This window comes from Sparus aurata, chromosome 14 (assembly GCF_900880675.1).
Source record: "Sparus aurata chromosome 14, fSpaAur1.1, whole genome shotgun sequence".
Taxonomy (NCBI): domain Eukaryota; kingdom Metazoa; phylum Chordata; class Actinopteri; order Spariformes; family Sparidae; genus Sparus; species Sparus aurata.
Genome location: NC_044200.1, coordinates 19,598,498 through 19,610,582, shown reverse-complemented (window position 1 = coordinate 19,610,582; position 12,085 = coordinate 19,598,498). Strand labels below are relative to the sequence as shown.

Below are 12,085 nucleotides of genomic sequence, written 5' to 3'. Positions count from 1 at the left end.
TACACTGCGTCTATAAAAAGCAGGGAGCCTAATGGCCTCTAAGTAGGACTACAGAACAAGAGCCGAGTGGAGGAATTGGCAGCAGTTCAAAGTTGAGTTTTTTGCAAGAGAACAGCACATCTTCTAACTGAGCATTCAGGAGATAAGGAGAAAATCCAATAGACCAAAAAAGGACTTGCCTCCCCCTTCAACTCACGGACAATATACCTACTGTACGTGTGCTCAAGCTGAATGAAATATCTATAGAATCTATCTACCCTGAGGGAAGCACAAGATCCTCAGCAGAAAGCAGAGTAACTGGCTTTATGGAAAGGACAACAGTAAAACGTTTTATTTTTGAGCAGAGAAGAAACTACTGATCCAGATTACCTGTTTGTCCTCTCAGCACCAGGGACAGAGAAACATTTGTGATATTATCCACCTGCAGTCTATTACAAGGACAGGCAGCAGCAGCCATCATGAGGCAGCTGATGGAGGAGGAGGAGGAGGAGGAGGAGGAGGCGACAGGGCTGTCCAGTCACTTGACCCAATCGGGGTCAAGGAGAGGCGCTAGAGGTTTTGTGCCTGACAAGGGGAAACCATGGCCACTTGCTAACAAGTTTAACCCCATGACTGGTATCTCTTTGAGGGGAGAAAATCACATTACAAACATACAGAAGCGTTACACAACAGCTCGTTGCATAACGCTGCCTGCTACCTCTAGCATAGAGAACTGAGCTGTGGATTGTCTGCAGCTGTCCCGAGGCCAGGATCATCGCTAATTCACTCTTCAGCAGAGTTTTATCCCAAAAAGAGTTTTATGCATTAATTATTACTAACTCAGGCTCAACTTTGAATACCTAACGTCCACAGTAAGACAAAGTATTCAGTAGTTTGTCTCTATGAGCACGATAAATGAAGATGTAGATTTGCCGTTGCGTCCGTCAGGGATGGATCTTAGAGGAGGCAGCGTGTGAATCTGACCAACTACACAGCACGTCCATCAGGCACGAGCAAATCAAAGCTGACAGCTGCTGCTGACCGAGATGCTTGAGGTTTGGGTGGTTGCATGTCTCGCCGCCATTATATAACACAGCTGAGGAGCGCAACATGCAAACAGTCCTCTGAGTGTAATTATCAGTGGATAGCATGTGCTTTCAGACACTTGAACCTTGAGTTAAATGACTCTCAAGAGATTGGCAGCTTAGAGGCAGCCATTTCTCTCAAGGTTGCTAAAGATACTAGACAGTTTACGCTAATGCATCACATTGAGACGGTGCATCTTCTGACCTTGTGGTTTCTTTACACAGAGAAGCAAGAGCCAGCCAACCTTTATTAGTGAATCTGAGCTGAGGAGCACCCCTCTGGCCCGAGGCCAGTTAACACGTCTGTGCGTGGCCTCTCACCATAGGGGAGGGCCTTTCATCATCTCAAGAATGCCCTGGCCAAAAATAGAAAGACTCGTCTTTTCAGTTTGGAATCATCACGAGTGCTCACAACTCAGCTGGATTGCTTTTCTCGTACAGGCAAGTGAAAAACATCAGGTAGCTGGTGCTTATTGAGAACTCAGAATGTGTTTGACAACATACTCATACATGCATGAAGTTCACATGGTGCCCCTGAACAGCTATGCTTCCATTTACATTGTTAACACGTCAGGAACTTTGTAGATATGGATTCGGCCGAGCAGTGATGGAATGTAAATGTAAATATGTACTGTACTTTTTTAAAAAAAATTTTTTTATTGACATTTCCACTACACTACATTTTGAAGGGGAATACTGTACTGTTTACTCCACTATATTTATCTGATAACTTCAGTTACTAGTTACTTTGCAGATTGTTATGTCAGAGCCAAAGTAGCACATTTTAGATTTCTTTTGCAAACAGATTGAAAATAACGTATTCCATCAAGAAAAATGCTGAATGAGATTTGATGATCTGTTGTCCCATTGTATACAACACACACACACACACACACACACACGCAGATATGTATAATGTAATTCTACTTTTGATTTGATACTTTTGAGTTAATTTAATACTTTCACTCATTCACATCAGATAATAAACAGAATGGGTACTTGTGAACAATTTAGACCACAATTCCCATAATCCTCCATTGGTCTTTAGGTCTTATTGTTTCAACTGAGAAACGAGTGGTGGCAGAACTTCAATGTCTTATCTGTGGTTAAATCCACTTGTGACATTTTCACATTGTAGTACATTTTTTATGAAGGTGGTGCTGGGGGAGAAGATTTCTCAGTAGCATTAGTTCAAGATGTCTGCAATACTGTACCTTGTCTGTTGATCTCATTCTGCAGGAGCTCCTCCATTGCCTCCTCTTCAGCAATGTCCAGAGGCGTCTCACCTTCACTGTTCACTACTCCTACACTGGCACCCTGGCTGATGAGATACCTGCAACGACAGTGCACACACAAACATTTAGTGTCTAAGCCAATACAAAATGAGAGGGGCCTATACTGAAACAGATTTTTGAGTGCAAAAATCAGCTAGACTAACTGTAGTCGCCTTTGACAGGGTGAAAAGGAAAGGATGTAAAAGCAACTGTTACTTCCTTTAACTGATGAGGAAACAGTTGAAGGACAGGACCTCTGCTGTTTTTGGTTCAACGACAAATTTATTTGACACCACATCACAGTCAGCATCTCCGGTTTTACCAGTCACATCTTCCTGATACTTCTAGACTAAAGCATTATTAACTCTTAAAACTTGGCACCATGTTTAGACAAAGCTAAATAACCACGGTGCGTGCTCAAATAAGCTAAAGATGCGAATGAGAGTGTTGAAAACTTGTTGAAAGGGTGGCCAAGTCACACACTGTTTACATGGCAGAGGGTCTTCTTCAGGCTGAGCAAACAGAGCGAACATGCCACACCTGAAGGATAAAGAAAAAGAGGCGCCTGGCTAAGGAGTGGCAGGTGTGTGCCATGGATGTTTACACTCTGGAGCTTTACACTAAACTACTGTCAGTTAATCTTGGAGTACTGCAACTACAGATGCAATCGAAGCACTTATTGCTGCCAATCCAATGTGGAATGAAAGAGGACTGTGCTACGTGGTCTCCAAACAAGATACGAGATATCAAGCAGAGCACTCTCTGGCCAACAGTTGTACCGATATTACCTGAAGAAGTAGTTTCCACACGTTACACTTCCTGTAATATGTCTACCTACATAACAGCCATTATAGCTGTCCGATACTGGCTTATCAAGGCCAATACATACATCAATACTGGATAGTTAATAACAATATATCTAATCATAAAAAAAACAAAAAAAACACATCATATCAAATATTTTCATGAGGGTCCCAAATAATAACAATTAGGAGTAAAGAAATATGAATATATTCACATTGAAGAAGGTGAAATTTTGATACAGTTCTTTTTAAAAAGCTCAACACAATTAATAGATTACCTGGTCCAGTTCTAAATTTAATACCATGTCGAACAGAAAGATACAAAAAGAAAATCTTGGCAAATCCTCAAATCTAATGCTTGTCGTCACAACACACACACACAAAAACATTTTCACAGTGTGAAAGCTTGACAAAAACAATCTAATTGCACAGTATGAAAAGTTAATTAAAAAGGTAATCTGTCAGTTGTGAGTATTCTGCAAAACAAAACAAGAATGCAGAGTATCTCTGTAATAACTGTGATAGCTTTTATATCATACAAAGATTTTCAGCATTTGTTCCTTTCAGAAAAGAAAAGAAAAATCTCAGACTTTGCTTGAGGATTTAACCAAAACATCACTTACTGTAGTGTAAATCTTTACTTTCAAAGATTATTAAGGTCAAATTGAATAAAAATTGCATCTGTGAACAGACTTTGTCTGCAAAGGCCTTAACAGACTCATCATCTGAAATCATGACAGACCTCAGAGTGGAACCATAAAACGCTCTGTAAATAATAGCAGTCAACCAATAAAAAGCATCCAACACTATCCAAGGCTACTCAGTGATTTAACTCTTTACCTCTTTATCTCTCACCAGCACAGATTCAGGACTTTTTTAACCATTCACCATCTTGACTTCAGCCGCTTCCAATTAAAGCTGCGGTGAGACTCAGGCCCTTCTCATTAGGGCCAACACACCACATAAAACAGACTCTGCGCTCATGACTTCCCCCCAAATGGCAACTGACTGTCTGCAGTTACGTTTCAAAGTTTTATACGTCTTGATTGGACTTTCTATTCTGACTATTTGGGTCAGCTTTACTAGGTATGATTGCTTTGTGGTCCAGAGTCCCTCTGTGGGATTCTTAACCAACCCTACCATTAGATGGCTGTGGTGACACCAGGGGCTTTGAGATACAGTCCTGCCTTGGAGTTCCCGATACTCCGAATGAGGGCGCTGGGATTTAAAATGGGCCCACTGAGAACTCACCACCCACATCAGGTTTCTCTCTCTGACATGATGTCTCCATTAGTCACCCTAGCAGACCAACCACTTGACCTTTCATTCATTATGTGACAACAAAAAACGTCTTGTTTTCCGCAATATTAGCCCGGTGCTGATGCGGTGTTCATGAGGCGTGCTAGACACCGACCATCTGGGTTTGAGAAGATAACAACACTAAAATTGTGCGGGCATTTTTATGACCCAATTCTCCACATTGTTGTTCAAAAGGGCAATTATATTACAACTTTAATATCTGGCAGAAGTTTGCCTGGTAACCAATTTGTACATAAGCCATGTGTTTATCTCCCTACAGCCTTTTGCACTTGTTACTTTTTGGGAAAACATCAACAGTAGAGGATAAATCTGGAGCCAGGTTCCTGTAATGTAACACAGAAGTAAAGCAGGTCACAGCACACTCCCAATATCCTGAACAATGAGTACAACTGAGCTCCTTCAGCCCTCTTTAGCCTGTTTAAATATCCTCTGATAACATCTCTGTGTTGTGTTCTGTGCCCTGCGAGTAGTCTTCTTACCTGAAAAGGACTAACGGCAAGAAAATACTAGAGTGCAACTCTAGAGCTCAAATCCAGATATAGTGGCTGACAATGATCTCTCCATATTTGATTACATCACTCCAACAATGTGTGTCTGAGCTATCAGATGGGCTGCGGCTTCTGTCAAAATGTGTCAAGAGCTGTGTATGCAACTGAAAATGATCGCTTGTGACATGTTGGTTCTGGCATGCTAGCTGAAACAGCTCCACAGGCATTTCTCAAGTAAACATCAGCGCATTGGCAGCCATTAAGGATGGCACATACAGTGAAGGAAATTAGTCAAACAATGTAAATGTCAATGCAGCAATTTACGTGACACAAGAGTTCGCTGTGCAACCAAAGAGATTCCTTTTTATCTGTAGCAACATTTATCCTGGTGATCTTTTTCCTTATCACCGCACAGAAGGAGGCGTACATCAACCCATGGACGAGGACAGACGGATCATCGGCCTGACAAATTTATCTTTTTTCCTGGCCAATGTTACAGTTTAGTTAACTGTGACAGTTCATGAGCAGAGTCTCTCATCCATGGGTAGACGCACGCTTCCTGATGTGTGGTGATACTGTTGGCGGGAATAGTTCACTAGAAAAAAAAATACTTCCTACATGAAACTGCTCACAACCGTCTGTGGATTATCTTTAGTCACTGCATCACGATTTCTGGCAAAGGACTCTGCTGCTGGGTTTTCCGAATTAAGGTTTTAGTGCTTTCAACACCACAAACCAAGTGCTTTCTAGTTCTGAGAGAAGGCAGACATATCCAAAACACTACAACTTAAGGATAAATGGCACCTCAACATGCATTTTGGGTGAACTGTCCTTTTAAAATGATCATAAAAAGACCAAAATCCCATTTTTTTGCTTACGGCACTTCATTGGGCCATTCTGAGGAGACATCAATCTTGCTTGCTCCAATACAAAGACACAGGTCACTAATGGAGGGCTCTGAGGTGATAGAATACTGCAGACCTCAGCTGCAGCCCTGATGTCACCTTGTGTTTGACAATTCAAATGTGATTGTGAAGCACCAGCTGGAGAGGATATTTTCACACAATCTTGAGCCTGAAAGTTGCTGCAGTGACATAAAAAAAAAAAGGTTTCTTACAACACAGGATGTAAGGATGACTTTGCAGAAATGATGAAACAGATATGGTTTCTTAGAACTGAATAAACAGGCCTCGGAGTACTTACTCTGCTATGTCTAGGTAGCCGCAGGAGGCTGCAGCGTGGAGGGGGATCCAGCCCTCATTGTCAGGCTGGTTGATGCCGGCCCCATGCTCCACCAGGAAAGTCACCATGTCGACATTGTCGTCTATGCAGGCCTGCGAGGGAGAGAGAGAGAGAGAAGGGGAGTAAGGCCACTGTAATAAGGGAGTGTAGTGTGACCTACCCTGTGTGACTATGTTTATGTGTGTGCATGCAAACAACTTGCACGGAAAGAGCATTGCACTGCATCTGATAGATTGCCACGTGTTTCCAGAATTGTTGGGGAATTTTGGCAGCCGGAGCGTTCCCAACATGCCTCCACATAGCCGGGGTGCCTGGAATACCACATAGCGTAGTACTGCTGATGAGGTGCTGTGCCTATATGCTGCTACGTAATGCAAAAAAACTCTTTTTAAAAGCACTTTTGCTCCGAAAGTCTGTTCGCACACTAGCCAAATATTTTTCTCAAGTGTGATAAATCAACCACCGAAATAACCACAAACACACACACACACCCTACGTTCTTTAGTAACACTGAGCAGCGGCTGATGAATCACTCGATTAAATCCACATCTGTGGTCGAGTTTAAGTGGAACAGTTTTATCTGCCAGCACATTTTGCACCCAGAGTTTGTCCTCTTCATTTAATCAATCCTAAACATAATGTGCCACTCTCTGATGGTACAGATCTGGAACCACAGGAGTGTGGAGAGAAACTGGAGCGCCTTAAGGAACATATGAATACAAGTAAAGATATTATAACTCTACATTAATATACCTCAGTGAGTCACATGTAAGACTACGCTCACTGGGGCAGGTGGTTCAGCCAGTGACATTTCCCTGATGCACTTTCATTAATGCATACAGTCAAGTAGAAGTCAAAGACACTGGATTGCAAACTAGCAGACCACCCACAACAATATCATGCATTGAAACGCAGACAACAATGTGGGCGCTTAGTATGCACCACTCAAATTTTCCTCACAACATCCTTTAGGTTATACAACCATTTTCTGAAACCTTCCAGTGTAGCCAAGCAAACCATATAGGACTGACAACACAGCGAAAAAACAAAAGTGAAACCCACAGAAATGAAACGCGGATGCAGTAGGAGAGATCTAATTTAAGAACTTCTGACGCATGATGTGGGAGATGTTGTGATTTTACCCACATTATGGGGCAGAATATGCACCAGGGTGGGCGTTCTTTGGGTTTCTGTTATGCATTTAATCAGCACTTGTTAGTCAAGTGTTTGTTAATGCATAAAGGAAATGTACATTTTATTTTTTTAAATTACACCTACACAGTCTTCAGGCTAAACTATGTTATTAGACATGCACTGGTCTGCTTTGTAAGGGTTAGGGTGAACTTATCCTTGAAACCCAGCATGTAATCGCAACGTCCCCACTGTTCAAGCTCGGCCATGGATCTCTGTTGCATGTCGTCGCCAATCTCTCTCGCTTTTCCTCATTTCCTGTCTCCTCTCTATTGTCTCTGGTGTAATTAAGTACACCCTCCCCCTCTAAAATGCTTTTTTTTTTAAAGTCTGCGTCAGGAATAGTTCTGTAAAATTTCTCACGACAAGTTTACTCGGGACCTTCTTACTGTTTGGTAAGACTTCCAACCACTAACCCACTGCTATTTGCAGACAACCACGATTAACCAAAGAGATGGAACACTTACTTCACCCATACGTGTGGGTGTACGCGATCAATGATTTTTTTTGTAAGTTTATTTGTAATCTTGTTTAATGATAAAACTGTATACTACATATCAAAGTTATAAAAAAAAAAAATGAAGCAGAGTTAGAGAAACAGCAACTGTTCTTGGCCACAAGCCTGAAGAGGGAGCAAGCTGTTCAGGGGGGTCACATTTCTGCTCAACATCCAGAACAAGACAGAGGAAAAGCAGCAATGGAGAGCCTGCTGAGCACTTTACATTCGGGACACACAGAGGCCCTGAGGTTAAGAAGTTACCTCACATCAAAGAGGCCTGAGAAGCACTGGTAAGAAACAAAGTCCTCTTACAGAAAAACAGGAAATCTTTAAAGCTATCTGACATGCTAAGCTAAACGCTCAACTAAACTTATCTGGGGAATCTCACTCACTGACTGATGGCCATTACAGTCATTAATCAATAGAGACAAACGTGAAATCCACAACAATAATCACTTAGCAATTTAAAAACCAAACTTTGCCAACCTAATCCCCTTGCCCCCATCACTGAGCACCGTGCCTGGACTGTCTCGCAGTCTCTCCTGGGGTTGCTATGACAACAAAAGCGTTGACAAGGGAAACAGATACACACGAACACACAGCGGCCTCACGTTCAGGGCACACGACTATCTGGCTGGAATCCTTGTCCAAATTTGGGCCGTTTACAGTGCCGTACATGGCCAGAGCTGAAGAGTGCCTGCTAAAGGCCTTGCTGAGCTTATCTGACAGTGTGTGTGTGCATGATGTGATTTGGTTGTGTGTGTGTGGGTGCTAAGGCACAGAGTCTCTCCAGGTGCAGATGGACTTATTTTACAGACTGGGTTCATCCAAGTTTGCTTCGGGGCAGATGACAAGGCAAGATGTTTCTTTGAAAGTGCAGCAGCTCTTACCACTAATGAACTGTCACCCTCATGGGTTTGTTAACTGGACGTCAAATGATGTGGCTACACTCTCGACACACTGCAGCTTGTGGTTCCCATCCAAGTCCGTAATTTGGTAATGTCAACAAAGGCAGACATGTGGTTCATGGTTTTAAAGTTAAGTATCGGGACACCCAAGACTTCTAAACAGGATATTCAAGTTTAATAGACAATCCATCATCATCATATTGATAGCAATCACATTAAATCTACTATCATGTGATGATGAACTCCATGTTCTGGGTGCACAAGGATGGGTGCGTATTGTTTACAGATTGCTGTGCCTATTCTCCACTATCCACAGAATTGGAAATAAAGACAAGGGGCACCGATGGGCTATTATTGACAGCTTCAAGGCATTAAGTAAAAGTGAGCGGTCCAATTGGCTGCTAGGCCTAGTGATTCAGTGGCTCCAACATTTTAGTACAGTATCTCTTCTCTGCCTTTTGTTTCCGCAAGCGCAGATTACAACAAATTCAAAGAAAAGAAAAAAGTGTGCAGTTTAATTGTCCTGTATTCAAATAGAAAATAGTGACTAGTTATTTATTTTTCAGCATGTGCTAAACACATGTGCGTCTTGGTTTTCAGGTAACTGCTGTAGATTTTGTGGTGTGTTCAAGTACGTCTTTTAACAGAAGAAGTGATGCGAGGCACCGTGCTGATGTTTGGTCTTTCTCATTTTTGACTGCTCATAAAAAAGAACTGTTACAGCTTTCTGCTTCTCATCTGAAAACTGTCCTCCATACCCTCATCTAAATCCTACCCCCACACACACATTATCTCCTCAAAGTCTTCTCCCTCTCTAAGAATGGAAACAAGCCCCTTAAGGCGAACACAGTGCTGGATGTGACCTCCCTCTCCAGTGCGTCACCTTCCCTCCGCTGGCTCCTCCCAGCAGCTACTGGAGCCCAACAAAGGTAATCCCTTAATGGCTGTAATTGTCAGTGGCTGACAGGTGCCAGTGTGGAAGCCTGTAGTGTAGTGGCCAGGGAGACAGGAGAAAGAAGAAGATGGTTGAGAGAAAGCGCTGATGATGGAGGGCACAGTCCTCAACTTACGGACAAGGATCTGCAGAGAAGAGCAGTTATGCAGGGGGCAGTATAGACGTATAGGCAACCACACACTGCCCTGCGATTCACCTCTGAGGTTCAATTAAAACAACATATATATAAAAATCTAAAAAGACGATATTTTCTATATAACAGCAGGCGGTGTGAGTCAGAGTACAGGAGGTGGATTCAAATGGAAATTGAGGTTTCATTTAAATTTTATCTAAAAAACACTGTGGGCTTTATCCTGTCCCACGCATCGTAACCAGCCTCCGAGTGACATTCAGGACCTGTGCTGTGCTCACAGGGAAACATTCAGACACGTAATGACTCACTCGCAGACACGTTGCCATTTAAACCTGTTTGGCCAGTGTGTGAGAGGGGGAGAAGAGAGGAGGCCTTGTCAAGCTCGAAGGCAAGAAGATGGATGACACTACACACTTGAAGAAGAGTACGACAATAACATGCAATAAAGAGAGCGCAACCGATACTTGATTTTTGGGGCAGATGCTGATATTAAGGAGCGAAAAAACCTGATTACCATTTACTCCAGACATCGCACGACTCCTCTCAATGACACTGAGCTCCACAAGTGCATGTGTGATTTTAATTCTCTGCTACAGTGAAAAAAAATCACACAGAGTAGATCCGAGTAAACCAAGGTCGCTGCACAAGATCAGTCCTTGCTGCCCTTTCTGATAAAAGGACCTCCTAATGGATGCCGAGGCTTCTGGGAACTTGACGTCACAGCAGAAGAAAAAAAATCAAGTACTAATCTGATCAATGGACACAGGATGCCCCAATTGATTGGTCGATAGAGCTGTTTTCAGGAGCAGGCCGCACAATGTCCATTAAACTCTGTTTATCCATTAGGCTCTGTGGGATGTTGTTAGTGGGGCAAGAAAAGCAGTGAAAATCACTAATCTCTAATTAGAAATTAATTGAAGTTGAAAAACTTGAACCGTGATCAACGGGAGTCAAAGGTCCAATCTGATGAAAATCTATAATCCACAGAAAGTGGGAGTCATTAAAATAAGTTGGCAATATTCCACCGAGACCAAGTGGGAGAAAACTCTGAAGAGGGAAATTATTTTACATGGAGGTGAATCACATCACATTTAACAGTGCTGTAAAGGTATCTTATGGTGGAAATGAAGTGGCTTCACTGGAGCCTGTTTTGATCCTTGAGGTTGTAACAGACCACTTGGAATCTGATTTCACAGCACAGGACTGTTCCTACCAACCACTCAAAACATTACCTCTAAATGACAAAAAGAGTCTTCTTAGTTTACAAGCTGATGCCGACAGGAGCACATTAAAATAAACAGCAGCCAGACGTCACTGACTGGACGGTCAGCCTGTATTTGTCAAGCAAGAACTAGCCCCAAGTGGCACTTTATGAAAGAACAGGACAGAGAAACCTGCCGAGCCAGCCAGAGTTAATGTAGAGCACCGAAAGGCGACATGACAGACCACGAAAAAAACAAAAACATACTGGCCTTACAACTGGAAAACACACTGTTGGCATGGGCAAACACTGTTATGTTTGTCAGGCCGAACCTTGTTAAATAAATAGTGGTCATAAGTTCTGAATATATACAAATACTGCGTCAGGGTTGTTCGTGTTGACTCTTATTAAGACAAGGTTTTAAAAGCTGCACTTGGCCGACAAATTCCTCAGACAGAAAGGTACATAAAGCGGGGACATATACATACCTCCAACTTCACACGCTCATCAATTAACTGCACCAGCGTGTGGCTGATTATAGGCCCCATCAGCAGATTAACTTAATAAACCTTCCCAAGCCAGTGGGTATAAATATGGATGAGATTAGGACAGAAACAATACAGCGTCCATCATATGCACCAGTCTAATCCTGAAATAATATAGAGGAATTCAAGCCTTACTCCCTGCTAGCACCGCAAAGAAGATGGGCTAAGCCATCCTCGGAGCCGGCCCAAAAATGTACCCATGACGTGCACCCAAGAAAAGGAGACCGGCCTGTTGCCGCGACAACAAAGCCAAAAAGGGAACATGGGTTCAGGGCTTGTCAGGCTTTTGTAAGAAACATAAATAAATAGAGAAAAGACTTCATTTTAAAGCACACAGGGGTTGCTCGGATAGCGCTCGAAGGCAGCGTAAAGAGCAAACCACGGAGAGACAACATAAAAAAAACTAATGTTTAATGGAGCATCTTGAGGTTCCATCTTTGTTTTTTGTTTTTTTTAAACCTC

At 42.5% G+C, this 12,085-nt stretch overlaps 1 protein-coding gene across 5 annotated transcripts in view; it reads right to left on the bottom strand.

Moving 5' to 3' along the window:
* Positions 1 to 12,085, bottom strand: part of ppp1r12a (protein phosphatase 1, regulatory subunit 12A) — a 51,368-nt gene that overhangs the window by 25,436 nt on the left and 13,847 nt on the right. For all 5 annotated transcript variants that reach the window (XM_030440250.1, XM_030440247.1, XM_030440248.1 and 2 more), the window contains exons 2-3: positions 6,153 to 6,283; positions 2,279 to 2,397 (exon numbers count right to left, since the gene is read on the bottom strand). In XM_030440250.1, the coding sequence (XP_030296110.1) occupies positions 2,279 to 2,397; positions 6,153 to 6,283 (250 nt within the window). The remainder of the gene's footprint in view (positions 1 to 2,278; positions 2,398 to 6,152; positions 6,284 to 12,085) is intronic.